The 18,284-nt window shown below is 43.3% G+C and overlaps 1 protein-coding gene across 6 annotated transcripts in view; it reads right to left on the bottom strand.

Annotated features, from left to right (window-relative positions):
• caskin1 (CASK interacting protein 1) overlaps window positions 1-17,909 on the bottom strand; it is a 113,708-nt gene extending 95,799 nt beyond the window's left edge. For all 6 annotated transcript variants that reach the window (XM_040037289.1, XM_040037290.1, XM_040037293.1 and 3 more), the window contains exon 1: window positions 17,155-17,909. In XM_040037289.1, coding sequence (XP_039893223.1) covers window positions 17,155-17,248 — 94 coding nt within the window. In that variant the 5' untranslated portion in view covers window positions 17,249-17,909. The remainder of the gene's footprint in view (window positions 1-17,154) is intronic.
• Between the last annotated feature and the right edge of the window lie 375 nt (window positions 17,910-18,284).

The following is an 18,284-nucleotide window of genomic DNA, read 5'->3' as shown; positions in this document are numbered from 1 at the left end:
CTGAACAGAGCTAAAAGCTTTGATCTAGAACTGCAATAAACTGAACCCAGACTGCACCATCCCCCACCCCGATCTGTGTTGGCACCCAGCTTTGCAACCACTGTAGCATACAGAGGGGGCCCAGGATGAGGGCATGTGGGTGGGGGTGAGAAGAAAGACGTGGGAGAAGAGATGATACCGACAACAACAAAAGTCTCGAGATCAAGAGTGAATCCTGAGAAGCCTGCGAAGGGGAATTTCTTCTCCCTCAAGGGATGAGAGAGGATCTGATGAATGAGAGACGGGGTAGGGATGGAGGGAAGAAGACAAGGGAAAGGGTGCGATGGAGAGGCAAACGAGGCGAGAAGAGGGAAGGAGGGCAGACATGCGGACATATCAGGACAGAAGAGGAGGGAGGGATAAAAGAATGGATACCGCAGAGATGAAAAGGATGGAGGGCCATGATAATGAGATAGGATGGAGGAGACGAGAACGGGGATAAATGGTAAAAGAAATGATGAAGGGAATGAGAAAGGAAGTAAAGAAAAAAGGGGTGATGGATCTAAAATAGACAGTAGGTCAGTAGATCTGCTGGCTAATCTGTATTGTCTGATTTTAAGAGTCCCACACACACACACACACACACACAACATAAAACCCAGACAGGTCCAAGGACTAAAGTGTCTGGCTGGACCCCGCAGTGATGAACTGGAATAACCGCTTGTGATCCAGATATTTCCTGGCTGGCACTGCGTGCCTGTTGCCACGGTGATAGCTCTGGGAACAGGGAGAGACGGGGCAGGAAAGTGAGGGAAGATAAGATGGGACGAGAGGGAGGGGAGAGATGGAAAAAGATTGAGCAAATACTAAGAGCAGAACCAGGCGGTGCCACGGTGGATTTGGCACCAGCTCCACACAAACACACACGTGTACAGTATGTGGATACACACACGCACACACAAACAAGCGTGCAGAGCTAGACCACATGTTCTGCATGTGTTGGACAGCTGGATACAACCAGCCCGCCAGCATGAACGTACCAACAACGGTGCCCATTGGCTCATGGCGCTACTACTTCCCCTCCATTGGCTGATGTGCTGCAAAGCAATCCTCTGATTAAACTGGAGTAACACACACCTACTGCAGCAGAGGGATCAAAGCACACCAGTTAACCGAACACGGATGTTGGTGTGATACTAAAACACACGCGCATGCACTGCACATTAAGCTTATGTCTCCTCACGTAACATAAAGTCAATTTAAGCTTTAATAGTGCGCAAAGTGACCAAAACCTCACATAATTCATTATTTTTATTGTTTTTTTTTGTCTCATTTGTTTGAAACTGAGTGTGAAATAGAATATCTCATGTTGTATGATTACACTGTACATGACTAGAATACTGAATGGGCCTACTGGGCACAAACCCAGACACCCAAGGCTTCAGGGCACAGTCTTTCAGAACGCCTACAAAAAGACAAGATTTACCACTAAAACGAGAGCGAAGCGACAGCAGGGGACTCACAACAGACACAAAAATGGCCTCCTGATGAAAGAAGCAGCTATGCTTTCATTGTGGACTTGAACTTAGCGGTCTCCAGCCATAACAAAATAATGTCCTTCAACTTAATTTAGCGTGTTAGAATGCTAAGAGGTGTTCATTAGCACTAAATGGAAGTAACGTAGGTTGTTATGTATTTATTCATGAAAATGCAGTACTGTTAACCCTCTGTGGTCAGTCTGTGATATCATTCACCCCATTGCTGGTTACTTTAAAGCTGAGAAAGGCTGAACTTGATAGTCATTCACATGCTTTCTGCATCCTGTACTGAAGCTAGTTTCTTCCATATAGAGCAGCGGTCCCCAACCCCCGGGCCACGGACCGGTACCGGTCCATGAGTCGTTTGGTACCGGGCGAGAGTTGAGGCTCAGGTGTGAAATTTATGGTTTTCAAGGTCTTTATCGTTAACTCGGTTTCTCTGGGTCTTTCCCGTGTTGTAGTTGTGTCTTATTTTGCGAGAAATATTTATACATTACCATGGCGACCAGAGAGCATTAAGGGGCAGAGAGGAGGATGTTACTCTCAATGTTGGACGCTGCTTATAAAGTTACTCAATTACACAGTGAATTTGCGTTTATTGTTATATTTACAAAATACCACAGTTTTTGTCTCGGTCGTATCGTTTTATTTTGTTGTATTTCTCCGCGACACCTTAAAGGCCGGGCCGTGAAAATATTGTCTGACATTAAACCAGTCGGTGGTGCAAAAAAGGTCGGGGAGCGCTGATGTAGAGTGTTAGTCCTTGTTCTGCTCTGCTTCTATGAGCTTAGTGTAGCAACATAAGTCAGGTTTCTGATGTAAGAGTGGCCATTCACCTCATCGCCATCTACAGCCAAGTTCATCTGGGTGGAGTTTGATCCATCCAACCATGTGACAGGACCGTCTCTGACACCACAGCCAGCAGACCCTAAGTAAATATAACCAATTCAACGGCAGTTTATCAAGTTGATCAGTGAGTTTTTTGAATTAAGCTAAAAAGATTAGCTAAGTAAGCAGGATTCTTCCTCTACAGTACCATGAACAGTACCACGTAAGGTACATGTGGTATTCCCAATCCAGCATCTGATATCACATGACTTAAAATTGAAAATAGTTACAATATAAACGTTGGAAGGCAAAGAGCAGCTGTTGCTTTTGTGGAATCTTCCAGAATCTCTTCTTTTCCTGTTGTCGGCCCAGGCCGACCAGATCCTGGCCCGGTTTGACGTGACGAATCACCCTCACAGGCTCCTTGACAGCAACACACTGCCAGCCAGACTGATTCATAGGGCAGGATTTGGGGGATGGAGAGAGGTCAGGGGAACAGTAAGAAGGAAACAGATGTAGAAGGCAAAAAAAAATACAGACAGATAGTGTAAGACACAGAGCCTCCAGGTTTTATTAGAAACACTAATACATGCAAACAAAACCAGACCAAAATATGTGTCACTTTGTCTGCAGGCAGAATTCAGCACAAGAATGAAGACTGTAGCCTTAGAGCTACAAATACCGGTAATAAAGAGAATTATTTTATTGTTGGAAAGCCCAGAAAGTTGATTCTGCTCATCTAAAATATAAAAACATATACCATGTAGGACACAGACATGGGTCTAGATTTAGAAAATTAAAACTTTCACATTTGAATTGACATTGAAATTTAACTAGAAGTCTGCAATCATGCTAGCAGGTGGCGCTAGCCCTAGGCGTGGCCTATAAATACTATACTATCGATATTGTGTGCATCAGCGGTCCCCAGCCCCCGGGCCTAGGACCGGTACCGGTCTGTGAGTCATCTGGTACCGGGCCACGAGTTGAGGCTCTGGGGTTTTTATCGTTTTTTAGCGTTATTTTTTTTTTTTTATCGTTTTTATCATTAACTCGGTCTAGGTCTTTTCCCGTGTGTTGTGAGTGTTTATTTTGGTAATGGTGCTGGTTTTATTTTGTTTTATTTATCTGCAGCACCTAAAGCATGTTAGAATGCTAAAGATGACGGGAAAGAGTTCTTAGCCTTTTGAAGCACCTGGCTAGGTAGTGATGCTTTGAGCTTAATATTGTTATCGCCATGCTAATAAGCTCTCAGTTTTACCATTTCAGACTTTTGAATGTAGTTTAAGAAGGAGAAGAGGTGTTGCTAAGGAGATTAATTAATGTACTATTCTATTTAGGTACAGAACCTTAATCTGATGGACTGTTTTGGGAATTCATCCCATCGGTGCAATGAGTATCGGTATACAAATGTAGACAGGGCCTTTAATAATACGCACACAATTTCGTTTTTAGTACGCCTGATCCCAGATCTGCTTAGATGGCCTCTTTCACACACATGTGGTACAGATTTTATTACTAATGGAAGACAGAAAGATGAAGACTGGATTGCAGGTATGTGGAAAATTAAATAGCTGCAGTGGAAGAAATTATTCCAGGAACTTGATGAGATTGGAAAACGTAGCGCAAGAATAAACACTGTGTGAGTGATTTGTGGATCAGCCCACTGTTGTGTGTGTGTGTGTGTGTGTGTGTGTGTGTGTGTGTGTGTGTGTGTGTGTGTGTGTGTGTGTGTGTGTGTGTGTGTGTGTGCACTCGGGTGCAAAGATCAGGTCTGTGACACTCTTGTGACACAACTTTCCATCCTCTCTCTCTCTCTCGTCATTTTTCATCTTCTTTTCCCGCCCTAATCCCTATTTTTCCCCTAATTCATATCACTCCAGTTTCCACATCTGCTTGGATTGGATGAATTCAGGTGATGTGAAAGTCACAAGTTCGCTGATCACCTCTAACCGTCTATGCACATATTTTGGAAAAGTTCAAGCTTCCTGGAAAATGAACCTGACCCAGATATCTGACTCCATATCAATGGGAGAGGCTTCCTCAAAGCCAAAGAGACTACACAAGGAGTAACTGAAATATTTATAAGTTAAGTGAAAGGACGGGGGGGAGGTTTCATCGCCAGCTTCAGCATCAACTGTTTACTAACACCGGACGCTCGTGCACCGGCTGAGATATAATTTCCTGCTTTTCAGCCTCATACTTTGAGTATTTCTTTGAATCTTTTGATAATATGATGTGCTGTAGATGGTAAATTAAAGGTTTTGTAGACAAATTATTTGCCCTTTTAATCACAGCAATGCTATTCTTAAAATACTGAAGTATTGAACAGCCGTGCAGTCTTTCACAGAGCAGTGCAACCCTCATTAGTTCTATACCTGAAAGCGTCAGTCTCTCCAGGATGCTCTTACAAGCCCATTCACGCTGCTAATTAACCTCATTACTTATTTTAAAGCACTACACACCTTTTCAGTCTTTTGTCGCCCCTGTCGCAACTTTTTTGAAACACGTCGCTCGCATCGCTTCAAATCAGCACTCTACTCTTTCATATGTTAACTGTGTTCTCAACCAAATATAGGCTTTTAATGATTTTCAAATCATTACCATCTATTATTATTTACATTTTTTAAACCAGGTCGTGCTGGAGGTCAGGTACATTATGTGGAATATTTTGCAGATGTGTGGACAGCAGTCCAACACCAAGCATCTGTTCAGTTGCTGCACATGTACGGCTATGTTTGGACACACATACACATGCACATCAACATCTGTCCCTGCTGGACAGGCCCTTCTGGTCTCTGAGAGCTTTCCTTATGCACAAGGACACACACACATATACACACACATTAAGGAAGCCATGGAGTAGATATTTTGTTGCAGCAGATGCTGGCTTTCCAGCAAATAGTAGCATTAATGAATAGCTACCTTTCCATTTCCAGAGACCACGCAGTTCTTCTAAAAGCTAATCGTTTCTCAAAATCATCTGCCACGTCAACGGTTTGGGGGAAACAGCCTGGAACCAGTAGCAGAATTAGACGCGTCATAGCTTTACAATGCTTCTGCAAAACTGAATCTATGTGCAGAAATCTGTGCCATCAGAAACTGAATTTGAATAAGTTAAATCTGAATTTGAATTGCTCGGATTGAATCTGAATTGTAACTTGAATAAATGCTTTTACAAACTGAATATGAATTAGCCTAATTTGAAATTCAATTTATTGGTTTGAAAATGATCTTCGCTAAATTGAAATTGAATTTTATAGTTTGAAAATTAATTCATTTGCTTTGAAACCGTATTTTATCCTTTAAAAATGTAGCTCTCGGATCTTCTGGCCTTTTGCACTCTTTTGGCCCGTAGAATGATATTATTGAAATGGAAAGAGCCACTTCCACCTGTATATGGGCAATGGGTTAAGGATGTCATGTACTATACTCAGCTGGAAAAGATCCACTACACTGTAAAAAGTTCGGTTCGGAGGTTTTATGACACATGGCAACCTTTTCTTACTTACTTTGAAAGATTAAGTCCGGATACTATCGCTTAATGTGCGTGTGAGTGGAGGGTTTTTTTTCCCCCCTTGCTGTTGTTCATTTATTTTATTATTTACTTTGTATCTGTAATTTTATTTTATTTTATCTCTTCTTTCCTCTCTGACTGGGTTTTAGTTACACTGTTCAGGATGGGGGGGGGGGGCACGACTGTTTGTTAATATTGCCGTGATTGTTGTTGGAAGCAATTCTTTGTTCAATAAAAAGACCTTGATCAAAAAAAAAAAAATGTAGCTCTCGAACTGATGTGACCCAGTAATGCTGCACTAATGAATTAGACTAACTATTCACTTTAGCTAAAGTTATTAAGTTAGCTAAAGAGTTGGGATGCTGTGTAAGGCATAAATAAAGCTGAAACACAAAGGTTTGGACACCGTTTTGCATGTTTCCCTACTGTAGGGGTCTCTGCAAGCATACAGAGGGGGTACTCTGAGAGGGTCCAAGATGACAACTTTGGAATTCTACTAGAAACAGTCGATCATATTTGTTGTCAAAGCTGAATTCAGGGGAAACTACGCTAAATTAGCGTTTTTAGCTAACAGCTACAAGAACCATAAAAGTTACTCTACGGCTATCATTTGTTAACATGACGCTTGTTCTTATACATGTAATACATTTATTACCAACCTGAGAGTTTATCCGCTGGTCATTCGACATGACGAATGACTTCTGAAGTCTTAATTCAGCTCAAGACGCTGTAGATTCCCGTCAGTAACACTTTCGGTCCGCTAGTAAAACGTAGTTCTATTAATCTGTGCTCGATTACTCTTGAACTGGACCCGGATGTAAGTCTCAAAAAACTGAACTGTAGAACTGAAACTGAATGGTGAGAAGTGAATCTGAAATTATTCGAGAGCTAAATTTTTAAAGGATAAAATACGGGTTAAAAGCAAATGAATTAATTTTCAAACTATAAAAGTTCAATTTCAATTTAGCGAAGATCATTTTCAAACCAATAAATTGAATTTCAAATTAGGCTAATTCATATTCAGTTTGTAAAAGCATTTATTCAAGTTACAATTCAGATTCAATCCGAGCAATTCAAATTCAAATTTAACTTATTCAAATTCAGTTTCTGATGGCAAAGATTTCTGCACATATGAATCTCCTGAGCAACATTCAAATTTTAAAATTTTAAACAAATATTGAGAAACTCAAAAGTGTGATTTCTGCAAAATCCTCCAAATATGTAAGAAATATTTCTTGAAAAGCTAATAATGCTGCTCTTTCACTAAAAATGTGAACATGCAAATATAGCTCCTTTCAAACTACATAAAACAAGATCGCTGACAGTGACTAAGTCCTTGTCACAAGTTTCATACTGAACCAGAATTGGCTTCCAGATCAATAACAATGTTCCAAATTCCCCATTTAAAAGTTAAACCATAGTGTGAACACAGCCTTTTAGTGTCTAACTCAGCACACATATCAAGTTTAGAGCAGCTCATTTTACAGGAAACAGCCTGGCCTTTTATTTTTCCTGTTTATATTTATGGAGCACTAGTAGCAGCCAAGTAAAACGGCAATATGAGAACAAAGCTGTTTCTTTCTTGTTTTGTTTTTTCCTTTTTCTTTTTTTGCCTGTCCCATTTGGTTCTTTAGCCGTCAGAATTGTTGTCTGAAGACCAACAACCCAATGGATTTAATTTGCCAAGTGGATCATCACGTTAATCTAAGTGTAAACAGCAGTAAATACTAAATATTGAATGTTGTTGTGTAGCAAGCAGGACCGACATCGCACAATGTGCTTGGAAATAGCAGCCAATAAAGGTGTAGTTTATGTCTATGAACAGTGAACACCCGTGTGCACACCTGCATGGATCAGCGCGCTTGTATTCAAAAGGTTTCCCCATGTAATGGTCTGCTAGAGGATGCAGAGAGCCATAGCCCTCTTTTTATTACTTTATTGTACCTAAAGTTGTGTAAAGTATATTCATTTTTTTTTATTTTAGAAGGTGCTGACAAAGGCAGCATTTTAACTTGTGAAGCTAACATTAGCTTTACTAGCTAGCTACACAGTATGCTACACCCGACTGTAGCTAGCTATAAAAAATGAGAAATTTTGTGTCTCTTGCCTTTGGCTGAAATTAAAAACCTACTGTGCCAAAATAACTGAGAACTTTAATGTTCATTTTGCCAGTTTTATTACCGTAGACTAATAAGAAAACAGGCCAGGCATAGCAAAAGGGGTCAAACTGACCTCTGCCAAAAAAAGGCTAAAGGGAAAAAGCAGGCTACGCAGTGTCACGCAACCAGTTGACTCCACAACATTTCTCACACATATCAAAGACCTAAGGGTGTGTCAGTAACCAACACATTTTCCCAACCCCTGAGCCTGCACCCACACTGTGTCACAGCCCTGTTTTTAGTGGCAGCTCGCATAGCAGGAGAGCACCAGTATTCATTCAAAAGTCCCAAGGCGATGCTAACTGCATTCACTGCGGCTGCAGGGTGGAACATTTCTAGAAGGCTCTCGTGTAGAGTACAGTCAAACCTTGTCCCAACCATGTTAGTTTAACTTTAGGAGCAAGGTCTGAAAAAAAGCATCATTTCCTGCCTTTATTAACTGCTCAAACATCAGTTTGAAGCAGTAAGAACACTCTGTGTTATGAATTCAGGGTGTGAGTGGGAAAAAAAAAGTCCTGCCAGGCGATGTAGAGGGACAGTCTCGCTCTATAGCAGCTGCTGAGAAAACACATCTTTGCAAGTACAGCTACTTACTTGCATAACAAATCTCCAGTGACATGGCTCAGCTTTCTCTTCTGATTCTGAATCTTTCCCCCTCATGCCTTTGAGAATCAGCTCATGACTGCAGAGCATTTTTTTCTATCGCATTATGTTGCATGTGTGTGACTCTGTAGTTAACTGTTGTCCCCTTTCTTCACAATTAAAGCTCACACACACACACACACACACACACACACACACACACACACACACACACATGATGTAAATTCCAATAGAGACTGTACCTCTCTGTGTCAGTCGTATGACGGTGGGGGGAAGAAGTGTGTGTGTGTGTGTGTGTGTGTGTGTGTGTGTGTGTGTGTGTGTGTGTGTGTGTGTGTGTGTGTGGTTAATGCCACCCCTTTAATCGGTGCTGAATGAGTGAGAGTCCCACCCTGCTGCCCTTCTCATTTTGTGGGTGGCCATTATATTTACTCGAGCCTTCCTCTCTCATCCTGGTAAACAGTGCAATAGAATAGAACAGGATAGATTTGCTATCACCTGATCATCTGCTCACACCTGATGTAACAGATGCCTTCTTTTTTTATTTCTCATCCACCTCTCCGGTTTCATTTTTGTTCTCTTCGCCCAGCTGCCCTTCTGTTTCCCTTCCTTTCCTGTAAAACAGTTTGCTTCATTTCCTTTTCCTTGTTTTTCTGTGGCGCCGTCCTTTTTGTTATTCGTTCAGTTTTCTTTCTCATCCTTCCATCTAATGTTTTTCCTTCTCTGTACTGTGCTAGTGTAACCCTTTCCTTTTCTTTCTTGTCCTTTCTCAGATTTGTCATTTGTTATTAATTAATTTATACTTCCTTTGACGTGTACTTCCTACTCTTCTCTATTCATTCTCACCCTTTTCTTTCTGTCTAATTTTTCATTTATTTTTCTTCTATTTTTCTCTTTCCTTTCACTTTTTTATAACATATATTCATTTAATTCCCCCTCCTTTAATTTTTTTTAATCTTTCCTTTCACATTGTTTCACTACTTCCTCCATGGTATTGTTTCTTTTCCCTTTTTTCCCTTCATTTCCTTCCTTTCTCTTCCATTTCATTCCTCAACTTTGCACTTCATTTCTTTCTCTTCCTTCCTTCTCTTTCACTTTCTTTCCTCAGTGTATATTATTGTATTTCAGTCTTGTCTCCTCTTCTCTCCTCCTTTTTAATATGCTCTGTTTCACTTTCCTTTCCATTCCAGTTTTCTTCTTTCACTTCCTTTCCTATAATTTTTACTCCTTTCCCTTCTCTTTCCTTCCATCCTCTCACCTCTGCTGTGCTCTCCACTTCTGCCTGAACCTGCCGCTGACCCATTAAACTGTGTGGATGTTATTTTTGCTGCATGTGTGTGTCTGTGTGAGAGGGAGAAGAGACAGAGGGACCCGATGTGAGCCGAGCAGTCTGCGATCAGAATAAACGGGAGGTGGAAAATGACAGCGTTCAGCTACCCCTGCGTTTCATCACCTCGTTCCCTTGTTCTTTTTTCATCATTTTCAGTCTTTCATCACTCCCCCTCCATCTGTCCCACTCACACATCAAGAAGCATCTCCCTCCTCTTTCCTTTTCTCTTACTAACTCCTCTGCCTATCCCCCTTTTCCTCCAAGCAAAAAATATTCACCCACCTCTCCCCCCATCTGCTCTGTAATTCAATCATGGATGCAGTCAGCAGTAGCAGGAGAAGTGAGTGATGATGTTTTGGAAGAAAATGCAGGGAACAGCGCCGGCCAATCTTCCCCTCGCTCCGTATTATCATTTCTAATATGCTGTGCTTCAATTTTCAAGATCACTCTCAGGATCAATAACGCCGCCTGAGCATGTTTGCTTCTTCTCGCGAGTGTTTCTGCAGTAATATATTCCAAGTAAAGGCCGTTAGGTGCGCTTGATTGACGGGGAAATATCTGCTTGAGTACATTATAAGCGCAGACTCGCCGAATATTTACGAAGTGGTGAAAACACATAGCCGCCCACATTTTAATAATATTTTCAGGGTGAAATAAGAGCAACACCCCCGACGCACACTTTCATTTTATGTCATTTACACTTTGTTGTTTTTAGTGTTTTTATCTACCTTAAAAAAGCGCGAGAGGGCTGTTATGCTCGTTTCTTTTACTCTTGGACTCTTGGCTTTGCATGATTGACAGTTTGAAATAATCCTTACGTATCTTTCTTTGAGCCTCTCAGTTCATCCACACAAGCTGTCTTAGCTTTCCCCTTTAGCTTTCTTCTGATTGGCTGCCCTTCACAAGCAGAATATTTGAATGTCATGTTCAAATGCCTTTATTTTGTGAGGGGCAGCCAATCAGAGAATGCTGGGTAACAGGAAGAGAAGCGCCATGCTGACAGTGAATGAACTGAGGGGCTAGAGTCCTTGAGCTGAAATACAATGCAGGAAACATATATTAGGTACCTGTTTAATTGTATTGCACAATATGCACAGAGAGTCGTATACCTGGAGGTGCAACAGCTGTTACGCTAAATTAAAAATATTTGGCGTAGCTGTCAAGTTGCACTGTGAAGTGCAAACGCTAGCTGCTTCTTCACGTCACGTCGCTCCTCTGAAGCATACGGATGCAGACAGAGCATCGTTAGCCAGTCTGAGAGACTCCGGCTGACAGCGTGTGGAGCTTCCTCTCTGCTGCTCCTTTGTGAATGTGCACTGGTGTGGATGCAATCATCTGCTCTGCTCCTGCTAGCCCGCCTCGCACGTCAACACAGAAAAGATTGGTGGGGGAGGGCGTGAGGAAGAGAGGGGGAGAGAGAGAGAGAGAGAGAGAGAGAGAGACTGGTATCTAGAAAGGTCTGGGAGTGTCAGCATCTCTCATGGCTGCAAAGAAAGAAAGTGAAGGAGGAAGATAGCTGTGGAAGAACGTGTCAGTCTGTCGGACATGGCGTCTTTATCATTTCACTGAACACACACACACACACACACACACACACACACACACACACACAGAGTAAACAACAATCAATAGAGATTACACCAACTGCCTTAACACACAAACACAGAAACAGCCCATTACAAAACACAGACCTCATGTCACACTCAAGGTCTGCTCCAATAACACACACACACACACACACACACACACACACACACACACACACACACACACACACACACACACACACACACTGCTATGACCCAGTCAAATCCTATGTGCAGAAGGCAAGTTGAGTGACAGCAAACTGATGATAGCTCTCCAGATGGTGCCAGATGTTTGTGTTAATGTAACTGTGTGTGTGTGTGTGTGTGTGTGTGTGTGTGTCTGAGATGGAGGTAAATGCGTGCATTTGTGCGGACTGTGTGTCTGACCTGAGTGAGAGTAAATGATGTGCATTAGGGCAGAGCCTCAGACCCACAGACAAACGGACACGCACACCTCAGCCACACGTCCACTCGTTACCACCACAAACCACTCACACATTTCACTGGCAGCTGCACACACACAGACAACACACGTCTCCTGTAAGCTTTGTGCTGCATGCTAAGATGACAAACAGGTCTGTGTGAACATCAGCCTAGCGTCAAACTGCCCTGCTGTCTGTCTGGGACACTCAGCTGCACTCTGTCATTACCGCCCTGCTGCTTCTGCCCTCTTTCTTTGTTTTTCCCCTGAAATAAACAGGTCAGTATCAGTGTCCTGCAGACACTTTTGCAGGCACTCCCTTAAAACACACGCAGCTTTTCAGGATCTGAGAAAAAAATAATAAAGTGGCTTATTTTTGCTTTGCACGTCCACAAATGAAATTTCAAAGGGCATATTAAACAGTTTGTCTTGCACAAAGCAGTTCCTGCGGTATCAGCGGCTGCCAATTACACAAATAATTAAATTCAGCCTAACACTGGAAAGACAGCGCTTCACAGCAGACTGAAAGGATTTGAAAGAGGGAGGCGGAGCAGAGACGAGCCTCGAGTCTGCGTTTAAACACTGTAACACTGTAAGTTATAGAAGGTTAAACTGCAAGCGAACCATGAAACACGCCACTCAGCCAGTGATGTGACAACATAGATAACACACTCCACAAAGCTGCCGTACTCCTGCAAACCACTTTGCAACCCACCTCAACCCCTGTTTCTCTAAGTGACTCGAATGTGATGTGAATTTCTTTTGTGATGATATGATGACAAAAACATGTATATTTTGGATTTCAGTGTTACAGAAAGTCTGACTAAAGTATGCCTAATTACCCTAAAGCAAGACATATTAAGTGCACTGAATTAAAAATGAAGTAGCGTGAGCTCACTCACATTTCACACAGTTGTGTGACTCATCCCAGATGCTATTTTTGTTATTTAAGTGTAGCTCACACAAAATAAATCTTTTATTTTAGGTCCTCTGTTACTTTTCTGTGTCAGTGAGTATTTACATAAAACTAACTAATCACACTTTGCAGTACAGAATCGTTTTCATATAAATGATTTTGCCTGTTTTGTATCTAATGTTTATAGTTATGCATTTTTACCCATTTTAAGACTGAAGGTAATCAACTGCCTTTATATTATGTTACATTACTCAGTTAATCCTGCTTTCTCCTTTAAAAATATGATTTTTTGTTAAGTGATTGAAATTTAAAGTGTTGATTTTGCAACAAAAAATCTGCTCACAAATAAGATGCATGCATTTTGTATTTTTGTACTACGGGGCTTCCAGGTCCCACAATCTCAATTTCACTTTCAACACAAGTTTATTAAATTTATTGAGTAAATCTTAAAACACAAAAAGGGTCTCTAAACATTTAATCTTTAGCAAAGCATTTTCCTTTAAATAAATAATCAATAGCATAAATAGAACCGAAATAAACAGAAATACAGAAATTTAACCAGGTTCTAAGGAAGTCAAATACAGGATCACAAAATCTATTCAAAAATGTAAATGTAACGTTGCCAAGTTCCCCAGTCTATTTCCCTGTATGCAGCATATAGACTGTGTAGATTAATAAACAAAGGTCACCCACTGTGTGTACTAACAAGCATCAGTCAGGCCGCTGCCTCTTTCACCTGCAGTATCTGCTTTAAATCGCTTTAGTCGCCATCTGTATGCACTGCAGTCCGGCGAGGACTGGCTCCAATTTGGAGCACATCTATGCATGCTGCAAGCGGCTGTCTGCTGCCTATGAAAAATTAGTTTGAGGCCTTACCTGTCCTCTGCATCTCATGTACTGAGCAGTAGTCAGAAAGCGGCTTCCAGCTGAAGAGCACTTAAGTGTAGCCTAAAGGTTGTTTTGTGCTCTTGTACATAATGTACTTTGCTGAGCTCCACATACAGAAACACACACTCATTTTGGGCACAACCTCTATGTGCTGGACCCGACCAGTTCTTTTATAGTGACGCCTGTCTTTTTCTGCAGTAGACAGACTGTTTATAATCCAGGGGGTTTCCTGCTCTGCTGTAGACTTTTGTTCCAGCGCCTGCATCAATGCAGTGAACCCCGCTAATTGCTACACACTGTTATGAAGCCATATGCTTCGCTTAATCCTGCAGAGTGAGCACTGCCGTCTGAGGCACAGAACCCTGCGACTTATAAAAGAACTTAAACACACATAGGAGTTGGATGGGTGGGATGTTTGTCTCACTTCTAGGCTGGTCAGGTCGCCGCTGCTCCACTTTTATTACATCTTTAATGGTCCACCGACTACTTTGAAGTTCTGCTTGGCTTGTACTGGGCTGGGTTTAAGAACTGCCTTGATTCTTCATGGTATGGATTGAACAAGTTTCTTGGAAACATTTCTCCGGGTTTCTGGTGCTTATTGATATGATAGCATCGCACAGGGCACCACTTCCATGATGCGATTCTCCCATGACACCACCACCCTGATCTGGTGAGCGCACAGGCCACTTTAGTACAACGAGCTCATTGTCATCGTCGAGAAACTAGACTGATGACGTGAGCTTTGTGATGTGGCACATTTTCCTGTTAAAGTGGCCGAGAACACTGTAGTCATGGAAAGATAAAAAGGAATGGACATGATTATGAACAGCACTGGCTAAAAATGATGCTCAATTGGCAGTAAGTGGCCCAAAGTGTGCCAAGACAATATCCCCCACACTAAGAAACCATCAACAGCGTTAAAGGTTCTCATCCTTTATGCTGTTCATGTTAAAGTATCGATATTGCAGCAGAAATCAAGACTCATGAGATCTTTTTATGCCCAGTTTTGTCCAGCTGCAGCTGTAGTTACCAGTTTTTAGCTGAGTCAATTGGTTCCAATGTGGGCTCCTGTTTCAAAGCTTTAACATGTTGTGCATTCAGAAACGCTCTTCTGCACGCCTCAAACACATCTGGTCATGCTTCTCTAAGCTATGTCACCGAATGAGACCTTTCCCCCCAGAGAACCGCTTCTCACTTAAACCTATCTTCTTTCTCCATCCCTTTTTCTGTGTGCATAAAATCCCAACAGCTCACGAGTTTCTAAAAAGGTTAAATCAGCTCATCTGACACCGAGAGCCACGACACGTTCAAACTCCCCTAAATCGACTTTTCTTTCCCTTTTCGTGCTTTGAACTTCAGCAGGTCCTCTTGACCCACAAACAGAAGACAAAAAGACAGACAAGAGCTTTCAGGTCTGAAAATGAAGGATAAGCATCTTAAACCTGCAATCTTTTTCATGCCCAGTAGGGTCAACTGAACTGGTTCCCAGAAGAAATCCAGTTGTATTGAACTCAAGGTAAAAATGGTCCTGCTTCTTATTTGATTTTAATCCCAGTAAACACCCTCCTGACGAGCTTCTGTTTTCAGTTGCTAGAATAACTAACAATATAATGCTCTTTTTGTAGTTTATGGTCTCATACAGAGTGAAATAGACGACTGAATGGGGTATGGGAAGTTACAACCTTATGAATTCAATGCAGTTTATATTTATATAGAGATACAGCACAACAACAGTCCCCTCAAACCACTCTGTATTGTAAGGTACAATATTACAGAGAAAGCCCCAACAATCAGACCATCCCCTAAAAGCAAGCATGTGGTGACAGTGGGAAGGAAAAACTCCCCTTTAACAGGAAGAAAGTGCATCAGTGCATCATGGGAAGCACCCAGTAGCCTAGACCTATTGCAGCATAACTAAGGGAGGATTCAGGGTCATCTGGTCCAGCCCTAACTATATGCTTTATCAAAAATGAGAGTTTTAAGCCTAATCTTAAAAATAGAGAGGGTGTTTGACTCCCGAGTCAAACCTGGAAGCTGGTTCCACAGAAGAGGGGCCTGAAAACTGAAGGCTCTGCCTCCCATTCTACTTTTGAATATCTTGGGAATCACAAGTAAACCCACAGTCTGAGAGTGAAGTGCTCTAATAGGGGGTATGGTACTATGAGGTATTTAAGATAAGATGAGGACTGATTAATCAAGACCATGCATGTGAGGATGTGGATTTTAAATATGACAAATGCATTTCCTTTCTGTTATGTAATTGGCCGATTAGATATTATTTTAAGACGTAGTTCCAACTAATCTAGTGGCCGTAAGCACAATATTTAGGAGTGGATGTGCAGCGTCTTCAAGAAGAGAATATTCAGCCGCTATGTTAGCCAACACCAGTCATTTTAAATACACAGAGGTCAAGAAGTACAATAAAGCTCTAGTGTTACTCAGTACACAAACAGACTGACAAGTGAATTTATAAAGTCCTCACTTGCAATAGGGGCTCAAACGTGGACCATTATTTGTCATTAGCATGGCCTCTTCTTATTCAAATGAGGCCCACCTGCTGTTTCCAGTGTAAGCACCAGTTCAGATGCTGCTGCGTACCTGCCCAAGCAGAACAATTATAGTAATTGGATAATAGGCTTCGTGTCAACTAGCTTTTATAAAAATAATTACAAGAGTTAAAGCTGAATTACTTGTTATGCCTTTGTGCAAATTCTACCTCCTGCAGCTCGGCCTGTACGCTACCCCTCGCTGTCTGCTCACAACTGGACCAGCCAGTTATATATCAGTGGAAGTATCAGCAAGCCACCGCCAGCCTCTACAGAATGATCTATCTGCAGCTCTCTCTGGCTTCTCTCTGTATTGCCCACACATTAGAGTGGGCTGTGCAAGTGAAACATTGTTGGATGTTGTAGTGTTACACTGCCTGAAGGAGAAAAAAACCATTAGAGGAGCAGTCGTGAAGCGAGCCTTGCAGTATGCAGGATAAAAGAAGAACACTGGGAGTCGTGTCACACTGATTGTGATGTTGAAACCTTAACTATCACACGGCCACCAGTATCATGTCACTGGAGAGCCAGGGTCACACACACACGCTGTGTTCCCTCCCTCTCTCTGTGCTGCAGTGTACAGAGACAGGGGTTTGAAGATGCGCTGCCACTCTCCAGCCACACCACTAATCTTCTCGGATACACCCCGATGCATGCAAACCCCTGTCTCCCAGAAGACTCACACATGCAGCCTCCACACATCACCATCATCTCAGCGGTGAACAGCTCGTATGTGAGAGAAAGCTTTTGCCCATGGCTGAACACGGGCATCTATAGGGGAGGGTTTCAACAGAAATCCACAGCTGTGTTCTCATCTCTGCAGTGGGAGAGAACCGACTGTCTTACTTGCTTTCCCTGGCCGGGGCCTCTGCAGCAGCTTCTGCACGGTGAGCAGGTCCTCGGTCTTCACCGCCTGCAGCAGTTCCTGGTCCTTTCCCATCTTCCGCGCTCGGCCGCTCTATTCCAGCATCCTCCGATACAGAGGCGCCTCGCCACGCGGAGGGTACGTCTACACCCCGGCCACGAAAAGCCTCCTTCCTCCCACCCCCCCAGGTCCCTGGCTTGATGAGACCCCCCCTCCTCTCTCCCCTAGAGCTCCGGCATAGCACGGGTCCAGAGGGGCTGAAAGCGAGAGAGAGAGGGGGGGAGAGAAAGAGGGGAGGGGGGTGGGGATAGGCTGGGTGGGATGGAGGGATGCTCTCGGGTTCTCCCACGGCTACGTGCAGCGCTGCTGAATGGAGACGGGACCGGAGGCTAACGGGCCGCTCGAGATCCCAGCAGCCGCGCGGCGGCGTCGCGTGCGTCGTATTTTGACGGAGCGGATGAGAGGTGGGGGTTCCAGGATTCGCCTCACCGGCCGGAGGCTCCTCGGTCTCACCCCCGCTGCAGCTGCCCTCGATAATAAACGATTAACTGACGGTCACCGGGAGGAAGGAGTCAAACGGAGAAGCCTCGCAGGCTCAGACACACTGCGCGTAAATGGTTGTGCGTTTGAAGGCGGGTGCGCGCCTGTTCGTATCTGCCGAGGATGTGCCGCTCGTGTGCTTTACGTCGTAAACGCAGCCCAGCGGTGACGCGGCTGCAGCCACAGCTCCGCGTGCGCTCGCGCTCGCTATTTGGTAATGATTTTCTCCGAGTGGGGTGGGTGGGTAGGGGTGTGCAGAGGTAGTGAAGGGGAGCACGTGCACGTGCCCGCGCGCTCTACAGCTGGGCCAGCTCGCACTGCTAAATGGCTCGTGCTGAAAGTTGTGGGCGGACCAGGAGCGCGGTGCTCTCCCGCCTCCTCCTCGTCTCTCTCTCTGGCCCTGTTTCTGTGGCAGAGGCTGCAGAGATTTATTGAGGAAGACACAGAGAGAGTGGAGGTGTGCCACGCCTTTCTGCTTATTGGCGCGATGAAGTCTTATCAGACTACACACCTGCATTCTAGCCTAAGAGTTAGACTGGATTCAAAGCTGCACGACACAAACAATTTCAGA

The sequence above is a fragment of the Simochromis diagramma genome, unplaced genomic scaffold (genome assembly GCF_900408965.1).
Source record: "Simochromis diagramma unplaced genomic scaffold, fSimDia1.1 OVJJ01000516.1, whole genome shotgun sequence".
NCBI lineage: Eukaryota > Metazoa > Chordata > Actinopteri > Cichliformes > Cichlidae > Simochromis > Simochromis diagramma.
Note: the sequence above shows the minus strand (reverse complement) of the source record. Positions and strands in the feature narration are given on the sequence as shown.